Source organism: Brachypodium distachyon, chromosome 3, assembly GCF_000005505.3.
Source record: "Brachypodium distachyon strain Bd21 chromosome 3, Brachypodium_distachyon_v3.0, whole genome shotgun sequence".
NCBI lineage: Eukaryota > Viridiplantae > Streptophyta > Magnoliopsida > Poales > Poaceae > Brachypodium > Brachypodium distachyon.
This window is the reverse complement of record NC_016133.3, coordinates 2,146,680-2,161,581: the sequence shown is the minus strand read 5'-3', so window position 1 is coordinate 2,161,581 and position 14,902 is coordinate 2,146,680. Positions and strand designations below refer to the sequence as shown.

General features: G+C 47.0%; 2 protein-coding genes across 2 annotated transcripts; both read left to right on the top strand.

The window, feature by feature from the left end:
• The first annotated feature begins 3,040 nt into the window (after positions 1-3,040).
• On the top strand, positions 3,041-3,982 carry LOC112271496 (glutathione S-transferase T3-like). The gene has a single exon (XM_024460682.1). It carries the CDS (start codon positions 3,041-3,043, stop codon positions 3,980-3,982), a length of 942 nt encoding a protein of 313 aa, XP_024316450.1.
• Positions 3,983-4,547: 565 nt separating this feature from the next.
• On the top strand, positions 4,548-5,702 carry LOC100840429. The gene has a single exon (XM_003570851.2). The coding sequence runs from the start codon at positions 4,650-4,652 to the stop codon at positions 5,700-5,702; it is 1,053 nt and encodes a 350-aa protein (XP_003570899.2). The 5' UTR covers positions 4,548-4,649.
• The last annotated feature ends 9,200 nt before the right edge of the window (positions 5,703-14,902 follow it).

The following is a 14,902-nucleotide window of genomic DNA, read 5'->3' as shown; positions in this document are numbered from 1 at the left end:
ACGGCCCGTTTGGATGCTTACCAGATTGCAGAGGGGATATCGGGGCCGTTGGATTGTATTGGACGCACGGGATAACTCGCGGCGGGGTAGGCTTTCCCTCCTCTTGTACCATTTGCAATCCGCACCCCGGAATAGTTCCCCTCGTTTCCTTTCATTTCCGAATTTCCAGTTCCAGATCTCGCGGCTCGCGCTCGTTCTGCACGGTTGATCTAGAGATAGGCACTTCAAATTCTGGCCATATTTTGTGACTGCATTGATTTTCAAGTTCAATGTCGTTTGGTTGAGGACCAATAATGAAAGTTTTGATCGACTGGTCCAGAGATGGAAAGTGAGGCGTTGTAGTCGAGACTGGCTGATTATCGAACCATTTGAAAATTGTGAGACTTTTAGTTTACAAGTTCTGGCCTCTAGGTAGATGCAATGCAATGTTGTCTACGTATATTGCATAAATGTGGCAACACCCTTTGGAGAATTGTCCGCTAGTTCACTTGGGAGGACGCGGATCGTCTAATATTGCCATCTTGCCTTCAAGTTTTCTAGCGCCAAAAACAAGAAGAGGGATAGAGTGATTATCTATGAACTGCGAACCATGGAAGAAAACGACGGCGCACCGGGCACCGCCGCCGGCCGCCATCGTTGTAGAACTGCAATTGTCGATGTCAACTGCTCTCACCAGTAAGGTAAAAGACTATGACATTATTGGAGGCTTCTCTTTTTTCTCAACTTAGTCTCGACCTTTAGTTTGTCTTCTGTTGCCTGCTTCAGTTAAGGAAATGCATCAACCATGATGTATGCTTTAGTTTAAACCTGAATCAAGTACCAAAACAGTCACATCATGTTTCAGTTTAAACCTGAACTAATAAGTTCACTTTTTATGATATCTTCTATGCGCAAGAGAGAGCTGACCGACGGCAACTCGTTTTTACATGATGTACTCTGATTTTAGGTGGCAACTCGTTTTTGCACACAACTGTTATACTCTCGTATTTGGCTGACACGAACTGGCATGATAGTTTGGTTGGATGGCTTTTTCACAACCAGTCAACGACAGATATTAGGCAAAATGGCAGTTCTGACTTGCCTCCTTCATGTTAGACGATTGACGTCCCGCTTGGAATGGGGCAACAACTCTGCATGCACTCAAACACTCTGTTTTAATTTTATTAACCGTTGGCTTGGAATTGAATCAAGGATGATAGATGAACTGGAAAGTTAAGTTCTAGACTTTTCTTGTAGCACTTGACATATTCTCCCTCCATTTTAAAATTTAGAGAATATAATTTGTGTTGACTATCAAACCTTTTGAAGATTGACTAAGCTTTATAGCAAAAAAAATGTCAGTATTTACAATGTCAAATTAACCAAGATAGTATGAAACTATTTCACAACAGATCCAATGTTTTTCATGTGACACCATAAATATTGATATTTTTTGTTTTAATGTTGGTCAAACCTTAGAAAGTTTGACTTTATATTAAAGTTATGCGTCTTATATTTTGAAATGGAGGAGTATACCTTTGTTTTTTTTTTCTTATGACACTGCTCATGTGATGCAAGAACAAAAAATGCAGATAACACGTTCGTATGGAATTATTTAAAAACAACATTTGTTTTTGTTCCCCCACGATAATTTCATCAGTTCAAACTTCAAAGTTCCACCCATGCTACTGCAGTACTGCTTGATCAAGCTGAAGAAGACATGGCTGTCGATCCATGCTGCTAGAAAAGAATAACATTGGTTAACGAGGCTTTTTACGGTACAATTTACTAGTACAGGCTAGGAGTAGTATTGGCGTGGGTAGTTTGGTAATTTGACATTAAGCTATTTAATTATGTGTTTTTATTTTGGGATGGTAATTTTGTCTCAAAATTAGAAACCAATCGCGAACCCAAACACACGTAAAAGAAAAAAAGGAAATATCGATTCCTAAAAAAGGAAAAAATGTGATTGGTAGTCGTCGCCATTGCTCTCGCTGCTCCTCTTGTCTTGCTCGCTGTCTGCCGTGTCCGGGTCAGACCACTGCTACTATGGCGCGCGGGCGATCGAGGGGATTGGGCCGGCTGCCCGTGAGGATGGGGAATGCCGCCGCCCGCCTGACCGTGAACCCTGAACGAGACGACGCACAGAAGCCGTGAGTGAGCAACCTGGATCGAGGACTGAACCAACTGCCTCTGGTCCGATAAAAATATTATTTCATCTCCCGAGCTGTGCGGGATTTGTTGGGCACATCTGGCCGTTTTGCCCTTGTACCAGCAAATATACACTACTTCCCTGGTCATGTAGTATTGATAGATTTCATCCCTTGGATCACTTCAATGGAGGGTTTAGATTTATTTGTCCCTGCCGTAAAACTCCTCTAAGTTAGGGTGTGCCAAATTGGGGTGCCAAATTTCCAATTTGGTTTTTGGCACCGCTTGTGCCCACTGTGGAGGGGGTGCCAAAAGTTGAAAAATGGGGAACCGGTGCTTCTACATGCACCGGTGCCAAGTTTGAAGAAAAAATAAAATAACATCTTCTACTAACTGCCATTTCAGATTTCAACTGCCACCAACAACCTTAAGTGCTATTTCACAACTAACACCATCCAACTACCACCAGAACATCATTCATCGTGAAACATACACAGGTAAAAAATAAAAGTAATAATCTGACCGTTGTTTGCTCAGCTTTATATACGCACACAAACAACCAACAAAACAAAATACACATCCAGGCCTCTCTCCAAAGATGGATCACTCATCCTCCATGAGCTACACACACATGCTGAATTCCTCAATCCCATCTTCAGATCCACAAAATGCAAGCCTCCAGCACCCCCAAAACAATCAGCCATCCCCTTTTTTTAACTATCCACCTCCCAATCTACAACAATATCACCCACACAATGCTTACCAGTTTTCAGCTCAACCAAGTCGTCCTCAGTTCATACCAGCACCATCAAGCTACCAGGGTGTGCCTTACCAAGGCCATACCACTCAATACTTACAAGGAGGGTATGGAGGGTATGGAGGCAACAACCCAACGTCTCCCGTTGGATCCATGGCCTTCTTTGGAGTTGCTGGAGGCAATGGGTCCCGAGACGAAGATAATAGTCCGGTTGGGGGGTCAGGTACTCCACATTCCGTTGCACATCGAGTAGAAGACCCTGCTAACAATGAAGAAGGAAGTGAGAGCAGTCCGGATGAGCAAGTAAAAAGAGGCAAGGGCAAGAATTGGAGTAAGAAGGGGGATGAATTGCTAGTAAGTGCATGGCTGAACAACTCCAATGATCCAATTGATGGCAACTCAAAAAAGTCCGATCACTTATGGAAACAAATAGCAAAAGAGTACAACATGTATGCACCTCAAGACCAGCAAAAGTCAGCTGCACAATGCAAAAACCACTGGACCAAGAACACATCGAAGGTCCCAAAGTTCAATGCTTGCTACAATGAATTGAAGAGCACATATCCCGGTGGACAATCCGAAGATCAGTTAATGGAGAAAGTTCGTGAGAAGTACAAGGTGGTTGCCAAAATGAAGAGACCCTTTCCATTGGAGCACTGGTGGAAAATGGTGAAGAAACAACCCAAATGGAGAAGGTTGTATACCCTAGAGCAAATGAATAAAAGGAATAAGTTGGATACAGCTGGTGCATACAGTTCTTCAAATCAAGAAACTGAGGCAGAGGAAGAAACCAAACGACCCCAAGGGCAGAAGGCAGCAAAAGCACAGCGAAAAGGCAAGTCAAAGTGCTCCACAGGAACATTGTCAAATGAAAATGTCGAACAGTTTAACAATCTTCAACTAAGGAAATCAATTACTGCTGAAAAGATGGCAACAGCTGCACTACTCTATGCAGAGAACGAGAAAGAAAGAATTGAAGCAGAGAAGGAGAAGACAAAGGTTGCGAAGCTTGACAAATACTTTAATCTAATCGAGAAGGGTACTTCAAATTTCACTAATGATGAGAAGCTGGGCCATGAACGAATACTGGACTAATTAGTTGAAATGTACCTCTCAATTAAATGTGTCTTTGTTATGTACTCCATTTCTATATTAGTGCCGTCAAAAAAATTCTTAGCTCTACCTTGTACTGCTTCTCAGTTCATTATGTATTTGTTATTTAGTAGCTATCTAATTTATATGTACTCCATTTCTATATTAGTACTGCCAAAAATTTATTAGCTCTACCTTGCACTACTTCTGAATTCATTGTGTATTTGTTATTTAGTAGCTATGCAATTAATATGTACTCAGAGCCAAACAAGCTGGCCAGTAAAGTCAAAACTAGCCATTGGAAACCAGCCACTATAAATGGAGGCTGAAGCTTGCTATGCTCAGTCATACCCACACAACAGACTCACTCCATATTTGCCCACAAAAGAAGATGTCCACAGACTCAGACCCTGAGCAGGACCATGTAGAACCTCCAATTAGTTTTGCTACCATCAATGATTTCTATTGGGACTTCGTCAATGATCCAGTTGAGGCTCAGATTGAAGAACAAATTCGAGCTCAGATTGCAGTGCAGCAGTCTAATCAACATAGAAGGTACCATCGAAGGCACATTGATAGAAATCGTGAAGCTTCTGAAATCCAATTGAGGGCTGACTACTTCTCGAAGAATCCTGTGTACACTAGTAAGCAGTTTCGACGAAGGTATCGTATGAGGCGTCATCTATTTCTACATATTGTTGACACTCTTAGTGATTGGTCTCCCTATTTTCGTCAAAGGAGCGATGCATTTGGCAAGGCTGGATTTTCTCCCTTGCTCAAATGCACCGCTGCTATCCGTATGTTGGCATATGGTACACCTGCTGATGCTATTGATGAAAATCTGCGAATAGCTGAAAGCACAATCCTAGAGTGCTTGAGTATTTTTTGCAAGGGTGTGATGCAAAATTTGGGTCCAGAATACCTAAGGAGGCCCAATAATGAAGACATACAACGGTTGCTTCACATAGGGAGGGCCCGTGGCTTTCCTGGAATGTTGGGAAGTCTTGACTGCATGCACTGGGAATGGAAAAATTGCCCAGTTGCATGGCAAGGGCAGTTCACTCGTGGTGATCAAGGAACGTCCACCGTCATGCTTGAAGCTGTTGCCTCACATGACCTATGGATATGGCATGCATTTTTTGGTGTTGCTGGATCAAATAATGATATCAATGTGTTGAACCAATCAACTTTGTTTACTGAAGTAGTACAAGGCAGAGCTCCAGAGGTTCAATTTATGGTGAATGGTAATGAGTACAACCTGGGCTACTATTTAGCAGATGGTATTTATCCGGAGTGGGCAGCATTTGTGAAAACAATCCCCCTGTCTCAAAGTGACAAGCACAAATTATTTGCACAGCACCAAGAATCAGCAAGGAAAGATGTAGAGCGTGATTTCGGTGTTTTGCAAGCTCGTTTTGCCATTATACGTAACCCAGGACGTATGTGGCAAGAGAATACGCTTGCCAAAATCATGTACACTTGCATTATATTGCACAACATGATTGTCCAAGACGAGAGAGACTCCTATGAAGTTCGTCATGATTTTGACTATGAAAAGGGTAAATATCATGTACCATTGGAAGGATTTACAGAAGGGCCACTACATGGATTTAATATGGTACTTGATGCGGACGCCGCTATTCGGGATCGACCAACACATCACCGTCTCAAGGCTGACTTGGTAGAGAATATTTGGCAACAATTTGGAGACCATGAAGCTTAAAATTTATAATAAATCTTTCATTTCTCTTATGTATGCTTTCAATCTCCACTCCTGTAGCAAGTAATTTCTAATAAAGTTCTACCCTTGATTCTCTATGTACTGTTTATTTATCTTTTGTACTAGTTATTTCAAATAAAGTTGTACCCTCTCCCCAGATTAGTATTTGTTAGTTCTCGCATGCAAGCTGAGAGAATAAGTATGTTGTACCCTTAATTCTGGCATCCAAGAATAAGATGTACACTTGATAAGGTATGCACAAACCATAGAACGACACAAACTGAGCATCTATTCCCGTACTTCTCGGTGCTCACAAAATTCATGCCCACAAGTACTAATTAATCAGCGTAATCAATCAATCGGTATCAAGAAGCAAACCTGATGCATGCGACGCGTTCCAGAGCACTCCGCAAGAAGACAGTACGTGAGCAGCACCTTCTGGCTGCAGATCTATGTGGTGGCTCCTGCGGCCGTGTGGGACTGCCGTCGCCGAGCAGCACTGGATCCGTCGCCTGAGCCACTGATGGATCTGAATCCGCCGCCTGAGACATCGATGGATCTGCCGCGATTTCATCGGGGCGCCGTTGGATCCACCCACCACAACGCGGCTCCGATTGCTCGCGGCCGCGTAGCCGCTGTTCGTCGCTCACCACCGCGTAGCCGCCGCTGAGCCAGTGCTCGAGTCGCCCGCGAAGAGAAGGGGAATTTCCCTGAACTCGCGCGAAAAGAAGAGGATATTTCAGCTGAACTCGCGCGAAGCATCGGGAGTTATGGTATTTTAGTTGCCACCGGCTCCCACTAAAAAATTTGGTTTGGAGCCGCTACGTTCTTGAGCGCAAAGAATTTAACACCGATTCCAAAAGATGCCTGCGTGGTGAATTTGGTTTTTGGCACGTTGTCACAAGAAACTAGAGCACGTCCCATCACCTAAGCTGTATGTGCTTGTCTTGTGCTCGACAAGCCTGAGCACGTCCTCGTCCTCCCGCCGCAGCACCTCCACGCCGGTGAGCACGAACTCGAGAGCATCGCCATTGTAGCAGAATTTGCAGCACCCGTGCGGCGGCCGCGGCATCTCCTCGACGAACCTGGCCACGCAGAACCGGCCGCAGCCCAGGTGCGCCACCTGCTCCCTGAACACGCGCCCCGGGGACGCCGGCGCCTCCCACGCGTGCGGCGCGCCGCCGCCATCTCCGGCCGCGAGCAGGTCCCACGCGCAGAGCCGGCCGGCCTCCCATGGCTCGGCCGAGATGCCGAACCAGAGCCCGTGCTCCGGGGCGTACTCGGCGCGCCCGTCGAACGGCAGCAGCCAGTCCCCCACCTTGCTCCACGCGCCGCTGCCCGTGTCCAGGGCGTACGTGCCGCCACGGCCGCCCACCGCCGCCGACACCCAGACGCTCGACTCGCCGACCGCCGCGTAGGCGCGGATCCGGCGGGCCTCGTCCTCGTCGTGGTTAGGGATCCCGCCCGGGCCCAGCTTCCTCTCCGCGTGCGGCGGCTGCGGCGGGAGGGCGCGCCACGAGTACCGCCAGGGCTCCTCAGGGTCCTCCCTGACCAGCGCCTGCACGGATCTCTGGCCTTGGAAGCTTTCGGCGATGGTCCTCCCGCGAGCACCCTTCCAGGACGTAGAGGCCATCGCCGAGGGAGACCGAGAGGGGCTTGTCCCTGCGGGCGGACGGCGGGCTGCGGGGAAGGTCGTGGAAGGATCCCCCCGCGGCGTCGTCGCCGAGGACGAGGCCCAGGAGCATCAGGTGCTTGACGTGGTGGGAGAAGATGGACATGGCGGGGCGAGGCAGCTTGCGAGCGGTCTGCACCGCCGGCGCCGGTGACGACGGGTCTGGGTCTGGGGGGGAATGGTTGTCATCGGGGCAGAAGAGGCGGGACGGGTTGATGCGGTGCAGCTTCGTGCTTCGCATGCAGTCCGAGACCGCCAGGTACAGGAACCGCCGGTTCATCGCCGCCGCCGCCGGACACCTCTGGACTCCCTTCCGAGCAACTACGGAGTAGATTGGAAATTTCTCCTTCAATATTGGAACTGCCAGCTTCTCTTGGCGGATTCGTTTTTTTCTTGGGCTGCACTAGGCCAGCATGCTGCGACCTGCCGTGCGGCCGCGCGCGTGCTCGTACTCTTCGCCGATTCTTTTCTTTTTTCGCCGACTCATTCCCACCCAGCTTCTTACTACGTGTTACTAGTACTTTTCAATTGAGTCGATTCCTCCAGCAACAGAAATCAGTTTATATATGTACTGATAAAAATCACTACATGCAAGTACACTAACAAAAAAAATATGTACAAAAGTCACAAACTAATAAAGATGTGCTGCCTGCCCCACCAAAGCTTACTAGCAGTTCATCAGAACCTATTTGTTATATCATTACCTTCAGCTAATTGCCGGTTCATCAAACACCTACTCACCTACTTGTGGGTTTAATTGTGTATACTTATCAGATTATCTGTCCATACTTGCCAGGTTACCTTCACCTATTTATCGGTTTAACTGTGTCTAATTGCCGGTCACCTACACCTATTTGCCAGGTTATCTTCAGCTACTTGCCGGTTACATACTTCTACTTGCCAAGTTATCTTTACCTACTTGCCGGTTTAACTGTGCCTACTTGTCAGATTACCTTCACCTATTTGCTGATTTAATTGTGCATATTTGCCAGATTAATTGCACATACTTGTCAAGTTACCTTCTCCTGCTTGCCGGTTTAACTGTGGCTACTTACCCGATTAACTGCACATACTTCTTAGGTTAAATCCACCTGCTTGCCATGCTCATTATGCATACTTGCTGGGTTAATTGTGCTTACTTGTCAGGTTAATTATGTCTATTTGCTAGATTACCCACACCTACTTGCCGGGTTAATTATGTCTACTTGCCAGGTTAATTGTCTCTACTTGCCATATTAAATGTGCATACTTGCCAGATTATCCACATCTACTTGTCGGGTTAACCGTGCCTACTTGTCAGATTATTCACACCTACTTGTGAGTCTAATTATGCGTATTTGCCGGGTTAATTATGTCTACTTGCCAGGTTAATTGTCTCTATTTGCCAGATTAACTGTGCCTACTTGCCATATTATCCGCATCTACTTGTCGCGTTAACCGTGCCTACTTGCCAGATTATTCACACCTACTTGTGAGGCTAATTATGCATACTTGTCGGGTTAATTATGTCTACTTGCCAGGTTAATTGGCTCTACTTGCCAGATTAACTGTGCCTGCAAGGTTAACAGTGCTTACTTACCAGATTAATTATTCACACCTACCTGCCAGGCCTAATTATGCATACTCGCCGGGTTAACTTCACCTACTTGCCAGGTTAACTGTATCAAATTGCCAAATTATCCACACCTACTTGCCAGGCTAATTATGCATACTTGCCGGATTAATTATGTCTACGTGGCAGGTTAACTATACATATTTTCGAAGTTAACTATGGCTACTTGCAAAGAATATGGTATGACTACTTGTCGGATTACCCATACCTACTCGCCGGATTATCCCCACCTAGTGTAACACACATCTATCTTTTTTTTTCTTATGGGAAACATACATATCTCAATACGATGCAATGTATACATGTCAAGAGTAGAGGCATGTTCATGTAACACATAAAGTAGGACCAAGCTAGAGGTCGACATATGCATCCACAAATGCCATCAGAACAAGAAGCCGAGCTAGTACATCCAATACAAACTGAACTAATTTCGCAGCGTGCATAGGCACATCGCCTGCCCCAAGCAAACAAGCAGCAGCAACTAAACGAGCACAGCAGATCGAAACCAACCCAGGGTCACAACACATGGGCAACAACAAACGAGCAATCAAGCCGAATTGATGTCGCAGGCTCGCAGCCAGCGGAAGCGAAGTGGAGCGGTGCAGGAGGATTGATGATTGGGATCTGGAACTCGCAGCACGTACCTCCTGGTCTCCCCTCTTGGCACGGAAGCCTCGAGGTAGTAGGTGAGGTTGGACTAGTGGTGGCCGAACTGCATGAGGGCCAGCGACGACGGCGAGGAGCTTGGTGAGCGCGTCGGTGGCGATGACGCGGTCCGCAGCCCCACCCAGCGCTGCTACCCCACCGCCGTCGTCCATGGCCTCAGCTATCAAGTAGATAAAAACGGGGAGATCGTGGTGAGGAAGAAGAAAACGGGCAAGAGATAACAGGAAGAGAGAGATGAAAGAGGGAAGCCAGAGAGATCAGAGATACGGGGTCCACGATCGGACGGTTCGGACGGCCACCGCTGCGTAAGACCGTCCTGGGCACGTGCCCCACTTAGAAAGACTGTTTTTTCTTTTCTTGAGCGACTGTTGGCGGATTCGTTGTTTTTTTTTAGGAGAAGAACCAACTTTATTGCACTTTCAGGTGATATCTGGAGCATCTAAAAGCCAAACACGACGGCCACAAGAAAGCGGTGAAGCCGTTCTAACTAAATTATGAGCATCTACGTTGAAATGACGTTTCTCAGACGACCTCCTGAAACAGCCCTTTCCGCTCGGCAATCTCTTTTAAGATGACACTATAATATAGCCAAGGCTCCCTTCCTCCAAACTCTTGATCACCATGAGACAGTCCGAAGCAATACAAACACGCGAGATGTTTAGGTCCAGAGCTAGTGAAAGAGCTTCATTGCAGGCTATAGCTTCAAAAGCTGTTGGATCCGTCAGCCGCCCCTGGATTGAAACGGCCGAAGCACCCACAAACCTCCCAGCCTCATTCCTGCACACAGCTGCAATGCACCACCCATACCTGAACGAGCCACAGAAGCATCCACATTGATTTTCAGAAAAGCCCGACGGAGGTGAAAGCCAGCGCGAGCGACTGTTGGCGGATTCGTGATAATGTATGTAGAGTGCTCGAACTGGATCATATAGCCCATGGGCCGAACGAGCAAGTATTTTTCTTTACCGGTACGTGACTGTCTCCAGCACCGTGTGTCCCTATGGTGAGCTCATGGAAATCGAGCTCAAGAGAAACTAGTTCTGCATATAAAAATCGAGCTTAAGAGAATTAACGTCGATGAACATAAGTACCTGGTTCTGATGGTCGATCGTGTTCAGCAAGTGCTTGCCGTCGTACCGTTCTTAGCGTGATGAATGAACTAGCTAGACATGTGCTCAGTTAAAAAATTAGCAAAACAATTAGGCGTGTGCTCTTTTCGTGCGTGCTTATTTGGCCGATGCCACCATGATCACACGATCTGGTTAGGAATTAGCAGTGTACAATGTGTATGAAATTCGAGGTGTTTTGGGATGAACGGTCCGAACGGCCGGCACTAAAAACGAGATATGCCTTTACGTTGATCCAAAGACATAAATATATATGAGGCAGGGTGTTTTGTGAAATGGAGAGAGAGCACAAGATAAATATTAAACGAGGTCTACCTCCGAATAAATTGTTACACAAAGAACCTAGCTTTAACATTAAATGAGATCTATATACACAATCTCAGATAGCATACCTGATATAAATGCTAGCTATCCTATGTAATCATATCAGATGTATAAATGATATCCTATGAAAGCATATATCTATGTGGTGGATGTTAGATATCTATGTTCCTAATCAAATGTCTCTCACGCCATCTATATAAACCCACACCCTCCGTGCGCTTGAAGCAACACCAGTACACCACCAACTCAACCGTCGAGTCTACTTTCCATAGGCCATGGAGCACCTTCGCGTCCTTGCCATCGATCCTTCCACTGGTCTTGGGTTGGGTTTGGCCATGGCCTCCCAGCTGAACCTCTGATACGGAGCTGCCGTCGATGGAGGACTCGTTCCGGTTCCGCGTCGAGAGGCACCAGGACGGCGCGCAAGCAGGTACAAGCTGACCTCGTGCTACGAGGGCGAGGCGGCGCCGTGCCGGGCTCGTTGCTGAGCGTAGCGAAAGATGGACGGAAGCCTCTCGTGGTGGCGTTGAAGAAAGTGTCCACAACCGTGTAGCCATAGGGTCTCATAAGTAGTAATTAAGCTCTCGATCGTCTTCCTTTTTTTATGTGCGTGTTGTGTAATCAATCAAGCATGCCACGGGTCTGGGAATAAGATTATCTTTTTGAGATGAGATGAGCCGGCCGGAACGATTTTGATCGTGAATAATGCACCGGGTTGGAAAATGCTGTCAAGTTAATTGCCAAATTAAACGATACCTGATTTGCGAGGCCCTAATTTGTTGGAAGAGCATATTTCTTGAGGGTGTGTCTATTTCTAAGTCGCCCCATTTTTTAAGAAATTAATCTTAAATATCGATCAACGTTTAAAAACCGTTGGATTAAGATCTAAGAATCATCCACGTTCTCTAATCTCTCGCTTGCTATTGTTGGATTAAGATCCAATGGCTAACATGTCGATTGATTTCTAACTTAAAAAACATGTGACTTATCAATAGCAAAACCGATAAAGAACGCGGCAACATTCTCTATATCACGAATTCGCCAACAGAAACGGGCAGTTCCAGATTTCAATCTAGGGAGAGGTAGTCCCGAGGTGTCCGACCGACGGCGCCCGTATCGTCGGCGCTGCACCGCATCAACCCGGCCCGCCTCTTCCACCCCGAGAACCACTCACCGGACCAGAAGAAGAAGGCGTCACCGGCGCCCGCGGTGGAGAACTGTCGCCTGCCTAGGCCCGCCATGACATTCCGCTCCCACCACGGCGATAACAACGGTATCCAGCACCTGATGCTGCTGGGCCGGGGCAAGGACAAGATCCTCGTCCTCGGCGACGAGGACGGCCAAGCCGCCATCTACGACGACGGCGGCGGCGCAGGTGCGGGATCCTTCCACGCGCTGCCCCGCGCCCCGACGGCCGCCCGCCGCAGCACCGAGCCTCTCTCGGTGGCCCTCGGCGACGGCCTCTGCGTGCTGAAGGAGTGCCCGGGCGAGGGAGACAAGGAGAGATCCGTGGAGGCGCTCGTTTGGGGCCAGGACCCCAGGGAGCGCGGCTGGAGGTACTCGCGGCGCGCGCTCCCGCCGCCGCCGCCGCACGCGAGGAAGAAGGAGGACCCGTTCGGGGTTCATGGCTTACGGTATGAGAAGGCCGGCGAGTCGGGCTTGTGGGTGTCGGCGGCGGAGGGCGGCACGTACGCCCTGGACACGGCGGCGGGGGAGCGGAGCAAGGTGGGGGACTGGGCGCTGCCGTTCACATGGCGCGCCGAGTACGCCCCGGAGCACGGCCTCTGGTTCGGCTTCTCTTCATCGCCCTCGTACGGGGAGCCCAGCCAGCTCTGCGCGTGGGACCTGCTCGCGGCCGCCGGCGCCGGTGGCGACGCACACGTGGGAGACACCGATGCCCTCGCTGCCCGTGTTCAGGGAATGGGTCACGCACCTGGGCTGCGGTCGGTTCTGCTTGGCCAGGCTCGTCAAGGAGAAGAAGCGGCCGCCGCGCGGGTTCTGCTCCTGGTGCTGCGTCGTCGACGCTCGCGACTTCGCCGTGCTCACCGGCGTGGAGGTGCGGCGGGACGAGGACGGTGGCGGGCTCAGGCTTGTCGAGCACAAGACGTGCAGATACAGCTTAGGTCATGAGCTGTCGCAGATCACAACTTTCTTATGTTAAGCGGTAGTATCTTTTTACTCTTGCAAGAAAAACAAATTTACCCAAATATATGGATGTTTTTATTTTTTTAAAATGTTAGATACATGTAATATTTCGATAGCAATTTAGGATCGTAGGGAGTAACATGTTTCGAAAGAACGTCGTACTGTTGTACCATTAGTCGTCGATTATCTTAGGAGGCTGAGCTAATTGGTGGACGAAATTTACCCTTTCGCTTTGCATCATCCACTAGCTAGCTTACCTTGGTTATTTCGCTTTACAAAGCACCGTCTCTTCCATCTCCAGTGATCCATCGAGTCCAGTCCATGTTTCTTTCGCATCTCGAAGAAACATGGCGGTCAAATGAGCTGGAGGTTGTCGTTGTTGATGATACCCTGCTTTTGGTGCGTTTCTTGTAAGCATGGATCCATCTAAAAGTATATGTTTCTGGCCGTTTATCTAAGGCATTCGTGTCCGTAACCTGAGTTCCTACTTGCTCGTGTCTGTACTTGATGGGAACAAATAAGTATACTTCGCTGAACATAAATTACTCATTGTTAGCTTGGACTACCCATTTGCCAATAAAACGAAAAATAATAATTAAATGTGATATATCTGAAACACAATCCATGCATGCAACGTTTTTTTCTCTCCCAAAAATAAGGGTATCACCTCGTCTATGGATCGATCGATGCACATAGCCATCAATTATTAAAAATGTGTGTGGCTATATATCAATTGCCTAATTTTTAGGGGGGAAAAACTTAAATCTCAGTTGATGATTGACGTATCAGAACCGTTGGATTATTATTTGGACATACCTCACTCTTTTTTTTTTTCCGTTGTTCGTTCCGAATCTTAAATCACAAACCATATCCAATCGAGGACAATGTCCGTAATCTGAGTTCCTACTTGTCTCGTGTCTGTACTTGATGTGAACAAATAAGTATACTTTGCTGAACATAAATTACTCACTGTTAGCTGGGACTACCCATTTGTCAAATAAAACGTTTTTTATATATATCTGAAACACAATCCATGCATATGACATTTTTCTCCCGAAAATGAGGGTATCCCCTGGTCTCTGCATCGATCGATGCACATAGCCATCAATTATTAAAAGTGTGTGTGGCTATATCTCAATTGCCTGATTTTTAGAAGGAAAAAATATCAAATCTCAGTTGACGTATCAGAACTGTTGGATTATTATTTGGACGCTACCCTATTCTTTTTTTTCCATCGTTCGTTCCGAATCTTAAATCACAAACCATATCCAATGGTTGAGGAATCAACTTATCTCTAAATAAAAATCAGACAACTTACATATACCAATATGTTATTAAAATCATTCAAAGTACATGTCTCAAGTTTACACATGTACGCTCAAGGCCTCAAAAGTACATGTTTAAAATTTGAGATCTTATAACAGATATATGATCCCCGATGCAACATTCAGGTAAAAAATGTATTGACAATCTCATACTCCCTCCGATCCTAAATTCTTGTCGTCAAGAATTTTGGAACGGAAAGAGTACATAGTTTGAAGTTCACAGTTAAGGAGTAGGCAGCTAGGCGATGAAATGCAAGTATTGATGGATTTGTGATAATATTTCTGGACAAGAAATATACCAATATGATATGGGTATAAACAGATGTCATACA

Coding starts and splice junctions, on each gene's coding strand:
- LOC112271496 (XM_024460682.1), top strand. CDS start 3,041: ATGGCCTTCTTTGGAGTTGCTGGAGGCAATGGGTCCCGAGACGAAGAT.
- LOC100840429 (XM_003570851.2), top strand. CDS start 4,650: ATGAGGCGTCATCTATTTCTACATATTGTTGACACTCTTAGTGATTGG.